Source organism: Coturnix japonica, chromosome 3 (genome assembly GCF_001577835.2).
Source record: "Coturnix japonica isolate 7356 chromosome 3, Coturnix japonica 2.1, whole genome shotgun sequence".
In the NCBI taxonomy this organism is placed as follows: Eukaryota; Metazoa; Chordata; class Aves; order Galliformes; family Phasianidae; genus Coturnix; species Coturnix japonica.
In genome coordinates, this window is record NC_029518.1 from 49725951 (window position 1) to 49738235 (window position 12285).

Genomic DNA, 12285 nt, shown 5'->3' on the forward strand with positions numbered 1-12285 from the left:
AGAGAGCAGTAAGGTCTGCCCTCAGCCTCCTTTTCCCCAGACTAAACATCCCCAGCTCCCTCAGTCTCTCCTCATAGGGCTGATTTTCCAAGCCTTGTTGCCCTTCTCTGGACCTGCTCCAGTACCTCCATGTCCTTTTTGTACTGAGGTGCCCAAAACTGAACACAGTACTCGAGGTGAGGCCTCACCAATGCCAAATAGAGGGGCAGGATGACTTCCCTAGTCCTGTTCACCACGCCATTCCTGATATCAGCCAGGATGCCATTGGCCTTCTTGGCCACCTGCACACACTGCTGGCTCATATTCAGCTGACTGTCCATGTAAGCTCAGGAATTCCCCTTCAAGTATGTTGCAGGATTGGCTTTAAATTTTATTTTAGTGATGCAGTAAATTACCTGATCCAGGATTAGTGCAGCAATTTAAAGAAGAAAGCTTCCCAGAGCATTGGTGTCATGTGCTGTGCTGACTTTGTCTGCTGGGATTGTGACAGGAGGGGCTGAAATAAGGAACCTGAACTGGATGCTAGACAGTGTAACCTGCAATAGAAAATAGATAATTAGCATATGTGTTAGCTTTAGTGCTTTTGCTTGTATTTTACACGTTAATTTGCTTTTCCTCTAGTATCTGAAGCTCAAGTGTGCTGTCTATACCCACTTTTTCTATATACCCAAACCTCAGACACCTCTACAAAGCCCTTTTTCTGGCTAGCCTCTCCCAGCAGACCGGCTTGGCCAGCCAGGTTTCCGGAGAGGTCAGCCATTCCCCTGTGTTGAGGTGTCTTCATGTCAGTGACTCGCATCAGCAGCTTCCAGTCTTGGAAATACATGAGACACTCCTGACAAGTTATGCATGATTCCACTGATGCTGACAAGTCACTGATGCTATGGTTTGCACAGGAGAACCAGATCTACTGAGCTGCGCTCATGTGGTACTGTGATTTCCAAACAGGCTTCCTAACTGAAGCAGGCAGGCTATTGGTGGGGAATAAGGTATCTGAGTCAAAGACCAAGAACCATAAAGGAGTTGGTGTGGGTGTCTTCCATTTACCCATTTCTGAAAGTTCACCCAATAGTGAATGCCATCATGACTTACTGAAACCATTGTTAGTACCACAAAACACTTTGCACTCAAACTTACGTTTGAATCAATTTGGTCTGTATTTGTGTCTATGCCAAAAGAGTTTTAATCTCCAAGTGGAAAGGAGCCCTAAACATTGGTCTATCCCACAATTTGCTGATAGTAATTAGTTTTTATTTTGTCCTGATTAACTGTGTAACAATGAATATGAAAAAACAACTGTGCACCAATCAATTGGAAGATAGTAGCAAGCATAACATTTTTCAGTTTTATAACTGATCTGTTTGTATTCATAGTTCTTCCTGGCAGCACTGTGGTAAGCGGACAGTATCAAAAAGTAGGGTGTACGTGCATAATATCTTGAAGTGTTTGTTTAAACATTCTTCTTTGCCCTGTTATATTTTAAACAATAAGCAGGAGTTGAACTTTGACCAGTGCATTTCTTGGTGACTAAAGGCATTGGTAATAACCAAGACAAAAAGGCTTTATATACATTGAAGGGGCACTTCCCCTTCTTAACCACATTACTGTATGTGGTCTTAAGTTCTTGCAATTTGCTAAGAGAGAGTAATTAGTAGAGATGTTATGTATGAAGTTCTTAATCTTTGTACATGTAGCATAAAAAGATACAAGTGGATTTACACTTCAGGTAAGAAATGTTTGTCATGTGGTTGTAATATATACCAGCCTTCACAGAGATGAGTCCTTGAGCTTCTACTGCTTCTGGGGCAGAAAGAGACAAGCCAGTTGCCTCTAATTCTGTTGCACAGTCTGCTTTCTGAGATCAATTGGAAGCAGACTCCCTGTGCAGTAGTGCTTTGTTCTTTTGAATGTGTTGTGTGACTGTATTTTGAGCAGTTTTTAGTATAGACATCAGCTAGCCTAGTAACCTGAGGTAGGACTGCTTGGTGGTTGTAGTTATGCCTGCTGCTTAGTGTGGTTACCCATACTAATTTGTATGCAAGAAGCTTCATTGCAGACAGCTTGGTTATGGTCAGTAGAACTTGTAGCGCTTTGTGAAATGGACAATGCGTTCTCGCTGAACTACATGCTGCAGCAGTTACACTGCTTCTGTGTAGCCAGAGCTACACTTGCTTATCAAGCACACGTTTATGCTCCAGACTTATCAGCACAGGCATGGCAGCTGCTTAAAGTGGTGAAAGAAAAGGCTGTGACTAGACTTTCTTCAATGTTCAGAAGCTAGCAAGGGGCAATGATTTGCTGTAAGATCTCTTATGAGGCTCTGTATCTAAAGATGTCTAAGATAACTAGTAAAAAAGAGCATCCTGCCCCTGTTCTCTTTAAATAGTATTGGTGTACCAGTGGGCTGTGAAACAAGTCTCTTGCTTTTTTAGTTAAAAGTGACATTTAATCTTACGTGCAAGACTAAGGGCTAAAATTTATTCTTCAGAGTACTTCTCACTGTGGGTTTAGGTGTTAAGAGGTTGATTAAGAGCTCTGATTGGAGCTCTTGGTCAATTTTTTTTTTAAATTTACCTTGAAACTGAAACTGCAAATGCCTTGAGTGAATTTGTTTTTCCACTCGAATTGTGGAAATGCTGCTTCCACTTTGTGTCGGAATGCTTGTTTGTTACTCATGAAATTGTGTATCTTTCACTGCAGAACTGTTTTAGACTGATCTTATCTGGTAGAAGTAAGAGACTTCTCAGTAGGATTCTAGTAGTTTGTTACATTGATGATCAAACAGTTGTCCTATGCTAAGTTAAACACTGGCTCATCTGAACTGGTGAGGATTTTTATGGATACTTATTTGAGATAGATTTGTCATGGAAAACGTTAGTCTTATTCAGCTCCTGATAACTTCTAATCACTCTTTATGTAACTCAGTATAGTGTTTAACTGCCTTAGATGCACTTGACAATATGTTTCAGGCACCTTATAGGAATCATTACCCATACCCTTGCTGCTGCTCTGCATTGGTAATGACTCCTATAAGGTGTCAGGAGCTGAATAAGACTAATGTTTTCCAACGTGGTGGACATCTGATTTGTTGTAACAAATGTCTTAAATGGATTTGGCCATCACATCTTGACAGTAATAAGGGTGGTTGTTTTTGGTTTGGTTTTTGTTGTCGCAGGTGTGTGGGGTTAGGGGTGTGTGTGTGTGTGTATAAGTGTTCCCTTCTGCATGATCCTGGGAACTTGCCGGTTTAATACTGGTTTCATCAAGTATTTTCTGAGTTCTTTTTCTGGTCACGTACCATCACTTTGTTAAGTAATATCTCTCTTCACTGTTAGTTTCGCAACTCTAGTGGGAAAGTGTTATCTTGCAAGATTTGAGAAGTAAGTAATGGAAACTTGCGCAAGTTTTTCTCCTGCTCAAGGTAACAGAAATGAACCATCAGACTGCAGTTTCCAAAGATTGGATTTTTATGTGAATAAGAGCAGTTAAAAAATATTACTTGCATCAGAAAGTTGCTATTATGAAACTTCCTAAAAATATATCAATAAATAATCAACCCTCGATAATTAAAAGTCCACCCAAGCAAGGTGTAGTAAAATTGTTTTCATTCTTGTTTGACTTCTGTAATGTTTTGATTTCTGAAAATTAAAGAAGATCAATCTATGTACAGTTTTAGCAATATACTTAATTTTCTACTTCAATAAAATGGATTTGGAGGTATCCATGCTTCAGATATTTATGTGGAATTGGACAGAGGTGTTCTTAAAACATAAATTGTGAGACATCCAAAGAAAATAATTTCGTTTTTGATTTTAGAATTTGTTCTATTGAATAGTGTTATTGTGTTCTTGCCATCTGTTGTAGTTTCCATGGGAATAAATAGGATGCATTACATTTGGAGCAACCTACGAAATTTATTCTTAGTAAAAGGACAGCAGAGTAATAGGCTTTTAGCCTGCATAGCTTGTCTTGAAACTTATCTTTTGTTACAGAAGAGTTCACAGTAGGGGAAATCAGGGAGGGAGAGGTGATGGAAACCAGGCTTCTTTTTCATCCTTTTTTTCTTCATGTTACTACATTTCTTTGAATAGAACAACCCCAAAAATGGGATTGGGTGAAGACTATCTCACAAGAGGGAGAAGGCTGTTTGCAGGAGAGGTGGAGATGAGTCATTTTACTTAGTTTGCTCTCTTGATCCAGCAAAACTTTTGTAGTGGAAATATTCTGCCTGTTAGAAAAGAAGCCACATTTATATATGCTGATTTGTTGTAGTTGCCTCATGCTTTACTTTTACTTTGTGACTCTGGGAAAATGAAATGTACATTTTAAGAGACATTGCAGATGTCTGCATGCATTGTTTGGTAGACGTTTGTGCATGAGCTTATGTTCATGCAGGTCAAATCTACTGTGAACAGGACTCTGTGTGATAAGGTTGTTGATTATGCAGTCATGTACTTAATTAAATCAATTTTTATTGCATCTTGCATGGAGGGTGAAAATATACATCAAATGCAATTATTATTTTTTTCCTGTGGGGTCCTCATTCATCATATAGAGATTATCTAAACAAATTTTGTTTTTCAGTGCACCAAATGAACTTTATGCCTTTCTGTCATTAGTGATGTTTTACCGCTTCTTACCTGGGGAAATTAAGGTCTCATGTAAAGGAAATAATGGGTGGGGAGGAAGGTGAAGAAGGAAAAACAGAAAGAAAAAAATTAAACCACATCCTGCTGACTACAGTCAAAATTCAGGCATAACTGAAATGGGGAAAACCCTCGATAATTCTATTTCCTACTTAAAAACTGTTCTTATTATCAAAGCAAATGCTTTGATGGAAATGGTTGAAGTAAATGGAAAGAAATGGCGTAGAAGTATGTTGCTGTCAGAAATGTGTGGCACTGACCATTTTTCATTTCTTCCTACAGATATTGCTGTTGTAGAGATGAGTGATGCCTTTCGTCAGCCTTCCCTCTTCTACCACCTGGGAGTCAGAGAGAGCTTCAGTATGGCTAACAACATTATCCTCTACTGTGATACGAATTCCGAGTCTCTGCAGTCACTGAAGGTAGCTCTGAATGAAAAAGTGCAAGAGGCAAAACTGCAGTTGTTCAACCCTTGAAAAAAGATTGTGTGTTTCCATGAGAAATATGGAAGCCATATAGAATAATAAAAATATTCTGAGGCCTGAAAAATAAGTTTTGAGTGAAACGCTGAAAAACTCAGTTCACTTTTCCCAAGAGAAAAATGTAGATGATTTTACCATGGTCAGTTAAATATCTTGGTGTTAAGTGGCTTTTTATGGAAACCAAGGATTGACACATCTCAGGAATGAACTTAAATACATGGTTTTCTCATTCAATAAAATTATTGTTCTTTGGGGTTAACAGTAAGAACAATTGGTTAAGCATAGGGGAGAACAGGATAATCCTTATGTTTTAGCTCTTATATAAACTAGCAGTTTTCTGCCCAAGCCTGATGGGACTACAGGTGGTCACTGGTAATTCTTGGAAACATAGGATCACTCAGATTGGAAAAGACCTGAAAGATCATTGAGTCCAGCCTTGTAGCTCTTGCTGAGTTACAGTTGTTTATATAAAATACTCTTCTGCTGGTGTTTATTGACCCTGCAGCAGTTAGGTAGGCACAAAATTTATCCCTGTTTCTCAGTGACAGTGTTTGCCATGTAGTAGGTTGGCTAAATGCCGAGTAGTGTTTTAAGGTGACTGTTAGCTGTGAGCTGTGGAAGCCAAGGACTTGACACTTGCTCCATCCTATGCTGAAGGTTTGCTGACTTCCATGAGGTTGTGGGAGGGCAGACGATTTGGATAGCAGTCTTTTAAATTACTTCCACTCTCTCAGATTCATTGGCTATGATCAAGAGGCATTGCGTGCCACTGCACTTAAGCTCGAGGCATTGCTGAAAAGCATTTCAATAAGCAGCTTGGTGAGTCAGGTTGCAATCTGGGCACTGCTGCCTCTCACAAAAGGTTTGCTTCCACTGCTTCTTGCAAATGCAGGGGTATTTGGTTTTGATTCTGCCCAGCTATTCGCAGCTTGGCTCTCCTGTAGGAGAGAAATAGCTTGAACTTAGTTTCTTCTCCTTGTGCCTCTATCCAAATGTACTTCGCCAACTGAAGGTGGTGGTAATCCAATTACTTCCCTTCTATGTGCAAAACAAAGGGTATTCAGATAAAAGGCCTAAAAATAAAACTTCTCATAGTAGATGACCCACCTTTGGATTTAATTCAATTACAGAAGTACAGTGGTCTATAGTAGAGCAGAATTTCATTGTACTCCAGAGGAGCCAAACATGCAACTCCCACTGAATGTTTTCTAGGAGTGAGGCACTGCTTGGGAAAAACTATTATTAGTTCAGGGACTGAACTTTGCAAACTAGTCACATGTTGGGTTCCCACTGGTGTTGATGGAATCTGACTCCTGTGTTGTGAGTCTTCAATGTCCCAATTGCCGCTGGTATAATGCCCACTGATGGACTCAGAAACAATACCCACAGTTTCTTTTAGCTTTGAGTTAAGCTCATGCTTCTGCAGAGTGGTTGCAGAAAAGTCTTTGGCAAGCAAAGCCCCTTCCCTATTATGTAGAGACCATTTTAATAAATAAATGGAATAATATAGTTGTGGGCTTGCAGGAGCATCTTTTGTGGCAGTGTTTGTTGTTTTAATCTTGTAAGGGTGGTGAATTGAAAGAAAAAAAAAAAAGTAGTGATTATGGAAATGTATGAAATACAGAATTGCAGCACATGATTTAACTAGGATATAAGGAAGCATAGGTCACCTCAGTCAGGGGAAAAAGCAGTTCATGGAAGTTTGAAACTTGAATCAGGGAAAGTATGAGGTGCCCTGCTTTGAGACTGCCTCTGTTTTTAGTGATGTGACTTGTGAAGCTCTTCAGTGGTACCTGTGGTGGAAGAATAGCGTAGTTAATAAGTCTGGCAGTGGCAGAACTTCCTGAAGGTGAGGCCACTTCTTATGGGTGGTTTGCCTTCAGGCAGCTCCTTGGGCTGTACCACCCAAATGCTGTGCAAGAACCACCTCCTCCTATCCATGTGTGCTTTAGATTCTCTGAAACTTTGCATTTAAATGGTGATTTTATTGTATAATCTTTGCATCAGGTTTGTTCAAGCAACACAAATTTCGAGTAACACGAATTTCAACCAACTTGAATAGCTAATGGTTGGCTTTCAGTGCAAGCTGGGAATATCTGAAACTTCTTAGAAGTACTGCTTTTACTATTACAGTTTTTCTACTGGCAGCAAGATGGTATTTGTAAAGCGAAATATGTATGTATTAATAGCTAACTTTTGGACACTCCCATTCAGGACTGCTTGTGCTCCTGTGTGTATATACAGAATGTATATATCTACTTAGTTCTGTAATCTTTTTCAATTACAGATTGTCTCTCCTGAGACAATACTGGTTTCTATTGGTTTGGCAGGCTAAGAAAACGTGCTTCTAGCTGCCTTTTCCTGTCATTTGTCTGTGTATTTTAAAGTTAGAAAGTCATTCTGGTCAGATATCTTTTCCAGTATTTGTTCAATGTTATCAATGTGTTTGTTTTTTTTTTTATTCTAGGAAATTATTTGCCAGAAGAATAATGTAAGTATGGCTTCTGCATGCCAGCTGAATTCTAGGCATTCCAAACTTCTGTGGCATTTCATGTTGTTTATCATGTTTTCCATTTGAATCATTTAACACTTTCCTACTGTACTTTACAGAGTTCTGGAGCTGCTAGCAGCAAATCTGTGTGTATCACTTTGTTGCTAGGTACCCGGCTCACTTCTCACCTTGCTTCCATCTATCACTGGTATTCTCCTAGCTGCCTTTATTTGTCTGTCATATAGATAGTTTTTTCATATGCTACTTTCTTCTTTCATTTTGCCAGATTTTTGTTTTCTTTGCACAGTGTTCTTCAGGTTGTTTTTGGGTTTGTTTGTTCTCTGTTTGTGTGGTTGTTGTTTTTTAAAGAAAAGAAATTAAGGAAACTATTAAGGAAAAAAACAAAAAACAAACACCCCCTATTGAAAAAACTATTTGGAAAGTGGTGCTTGTTTTAGAAACCAGTGGCTGCAGCTGCGAAGGTCTATATATTAAGAAAGAGAAAGTGTGTGTATTTACTTCTGGAAGGAAAGGTTGGGAGCCTGCCAGCCCTTGTGCAGTGCTGATCCCAGCATTCCATATCCCTTTGGTTTCTGAGGTTGGCCATGCAAATCTCCCTCCTCTTTTTCACTCAATGTGGGCAGAACTTTGGCTGTGAGCACTAGTTTCTCCATATGGTTTGTTCAGGAGCAGCAGGGCCAGTCATGTCAGAATGTATATTGGGTATGCTGAGTGTTCAGCTTCACTTGGGGGACGTAATGATAGCCATATATGTTAGGATATAACTCTTTATAGCAGTTAGTTGGCTTTGTGCAGGTATCCTGAGGTGCTGTACAATTCCTGTATTTGTATAATTGTTTTAATGGGCACGTGAAGTATTTAATTTTAGAAATTGGTTGGGTTTTATTTCCCAGGGTGTTAAAAATGCCACAGAAACTGCAGTATTCCTGATTTTTACATTGTTTTATTTAACATCACAGTTTGTGGACTTAAGGACTGATTTCTACCAACGTGAAGCAAGATTTTATTGAAATGGGTGCAGTTGCTCACTATAGGTTATAGAATTTCTAAAGAAGGCTTTAAAATCCCATGTGAGCTTTGGCCCTAGTGCTGTGTTTTAAATTACATAGTGTTTTTTTATTTAAATAAATGGAATTGTGGAGCGTGTTCCATTGATATTTGTGCATTTCAGAGATTCTTAGAATGTTGTAAATGACATGTTAAGCTAAAATCTCTTGCCTTTCTGCAACAAAAATGGGGTAGGTTGATGAGTTAGGTCTGCACTCAAAAAGAAGACCAGTGAGGCCTTTCTCCCTTCCTCATAAATGCATGTATCACATATTTGACCTACAGTGGCAGATATCTAGGTGAATGGATGAGAATGTAATGCGATGTCTATGTGAGGACTGGGGAAATGGCTCTGTTAGCAGAAAGGCAGCAAGAGGTGGCTTGTGAAGTAGAATAAAGGAGGAGGATATTGTCTTGTCCTACTTTTGCATGACAGCTTCTGAAGTTGTAGGAGCGGAATGATAACTTGGCCTTTATCTGTTTGAGAAAGAATTGTTCTGTTTAAATTCAGATAGGTGGCTGTGAAACTGTCATTTACCACTTTTAGAAATGTTTCAATATATGCCACAGTAAGTGTGGTCCTTGAGAATCTCTGATGTTTTCAAGCACACCCACATAACATGTTTTCTGAAAGGAAATGTTTTCCTAGTGATTAGAGCAGGGAATTCAGTAAAAAAAGAAAAAAAAGAAAGAAAGAAAGAAAACTGGCTTAGCAACTCTGAAACTGTTTGTCTTTATTTTTTTTCCTCTTTTTTTGGCATGATATGAGCCAAATTACCTGGAAATAGAATTTTCAAAATGTTGGTGTGTATCTACTCACTGAATATAATTCCTGCTTCATGAAGATCGTGTTCGTTCCTAAATCCACAGTCTTGCATGAATTGGTATAACAAAGGGTGATACCCACCCTATGTAACTGATTCGGTGTTGCTGCAGATAGAGGAGGAAAGAAATGAATCTGGTGTAGGAACAGAACCAAATGTTAGTCCTGCAGTTCTAGAAAATGTGTTTTAATAGCACGCAAACATCAGCCAGAACAGCACAATAGTATCCCTGGCACCAGTGGATTAAAAGGCTGCAAAACAAATGTGTGTTTATCTATATATAGATCTGTCTGACTGAAATGGCTTGTTTGCTTTTCCTGAACCCTATCTTCCTAAAAACGAGTGCAGAGAGGGAAAAAAAAATCCATTACCTACTGTTTTGTTCTTTGTTCTACCTGGATTTTTGTGCTTCCAAGTTCTGGTCAATACAGCATTGCATAGCTAGCGTGAACTGCATTGAGCTTGTCAGGGCAGGGCAGGGAAAGATAATGTGGGCTCATTTCCTGTTATATGTGGTTTTATAGCTGGTTAGTTGGACCTTTTCCAAACGTTGCAATATCAGAAAACACACATTTTTACAGGGTGCGATACTTTGACAGAAGGCAGTTACTTTGATATTTGAAAGCTTAATTTTAGTTTTTCTTGTTATCTGATTTTTGAGGTCAACCAAGCAGCTGAGGCATTCTAGAAATTACTAGTAAACAGTTCTGGTCATGAAGACAAGTTGGTATAAAGGTTACAGCTTGTGGCTGTGCTTTGCTTGGCTTTTTATTTTGTCTTGGTTCTACCTGGCTTGAGTTTTACTGACTTTGGAGAAAAACTGTGGGTCAAGTAACAATAAATGGTGATTTATTGATGCAGATGAGGGCTGAATGGGAACCGTTCAGCTAGGCAGCTAAGTCACAGGGTCAGCAATAAGGTACTGGGGTTAGCGCTGTACAGCTGAGAACTCATATTAGCGTTTCCTGTCATTCACAGGGATCCGAGTTTGTAATTAGTAATGGTTTTCCACAGCCCTTCCTGAGGAGGGAGCTGCCTCCTGTCTAAGGCACAGCTTGGGGATCAGCTTGGTTGTGTTCCTTCAGAGTAAGTGGTCCTGAATGAGGCATGCCAGGAGTTTTACCAAGCTTCCAGCCCCCATATATAGGTAACTGCAGATCTCATGGGGTTATGTTTAGCTCTTGGTTTCTTTACCTCTAGCAATAGAGGGAAGTATTTTTAATACTCTTTTCCCCGCTGGCAAATGATTTAGGGGCTGTTTGGGTTTGGTCGTTGTTTTGTATTGAAATGTATAGAGATGTGAAACAACAACATTCAGTTGGTATTGTGTAGGTAATAACCGCTGAGCTATTTATTGTTATTGGTGGTACATCACTGTTATTTTGCTCTTTGAGTTCATTGATATATTTGGTGTATATCTTCCTTGGGAAAAAAAATTCAGCTTTTTTTTTCCTCTTTCATTAATATTTTGTGAGAACGGATAAAACGTACATTGATTATTTTTTTATTATTTTTTTTTTAATAAGCATTTAGGATGTGGCATGGCTGCAAAAGACTGTTATTGCCAGGCACAAAAAGAAAATGGGAGCTGTTTGAAAGAGCAGACCCAGCTTCTGTGCTTAATTCATTTGAGGTGTGAAGGCTACTTATATTCCTTTCCCAATCAATAGCAAGGCTGTCATTCATTTGAATGGGATTTGAAATAAGCCCAGACTGAGCCTGTATTCATTAAAACACCAGCACATGTTGATTTACTGTGCGTTTGGGGATGAAGGGAATAGATTTAATAACTTGTGCTAGGATTTTGCCATCTGCTACATGCAGCACAGTGAGCAGTTACAGAATTACCTTTAATAAAAATCTCATGAAAACAATTGGAATAGGAAGAGATTGATATTCCTCAAATGAACTGGTAGGGAAAAATGAGGAAAAGCTGATCTTAATTAGAGGAGAGTTATCAGGAAAAATAATCCTGACAGATGCTGCTTATTTTTATTACCACCACTAATTTGATTAAAAGGAAAAAAAAACAACAACACTGGATGCCAACCTGAAAGGTAGGCAAGTAGATGCAATTCTGTCATATTTTCTCATGTGTATGTATATCAAATAAAGCATAATGATTTTGGTTTTCAGGGGTTTGGTCTTCTTGTACTTGAAAGCATCTTGCTTCTGTTTGTGGACTTCTGACGAAGAGACGAAGAGGGGAGTGCTTAATGTTCCACTGACCAGAGGGTCTAGCCAGGAATAGCTTATTCTCAAATTCTGCAATGGTAGAGCCATTAATGTAAACTTACGTCTGTGTCTAAACTGGAAATGCATGCAGCCTGGAACTGTTTGTTTTTCCACAGCAAGTTCAAAAGGGACACAAGGAAAATGCTAGGCAATCAAAACATTCATGAAAATGGATTACAAATTTAGTCATTTGATGATAAATATCTATGCATGCATAACTGACTCCAAGCTGTACTGCCACTTTGTCTGACTGGTTTGGTGATGCAGGCTGTAAAATGGATCTGATCTCAGAAGGTAGCCTGATGTTGCCAGGTGCTGAGTGTGCTGGCTCAAAGCCTTCGGAGGTGTATGCTTGTGTCTCCTGGATAGAACTAGCTCAGGTGATCTGAGTGTTTGGGCCCAGTTTGTGCCTCATCTCATGTCCTGAGGTATTTGCCTGCGTCAGAATGAGCCCCAGTACTCTGTGTGCACATTCCCTGTCTGTCACAGCCCTGATAACTCTCTGTAACTGTTTGAACCTGCAGCTCAGGTTGCTTCTA

At 39.3% G+C, this 12285-nt stretch overlaps 1 protein-coding gene across 1 annotated transcript in view; it reads left to right on the forward strand.

The window, feature by feature from the left end:
* MAP3K5 (mitogen-activated protein kinase kinase kinase 5) overlaps nt 1-12285 on the forward strand; it is an 86497-nt gene that overhangs the window by 23555 nt on the left and 50657 nt on the right. Inside the window, exons 2-3 of the mRNA XM_015858370.2 lie at nt 4929-5068; nt 7596-7619. Coding sequence (XP_015713856.1) covers nt 4929-5068; nt 7596-7619 — 164 coding nt within the window. The remainder of the gene's footprint in view (nt 1-4928; nt 5069-7595; nt 7620-12285) is intronic.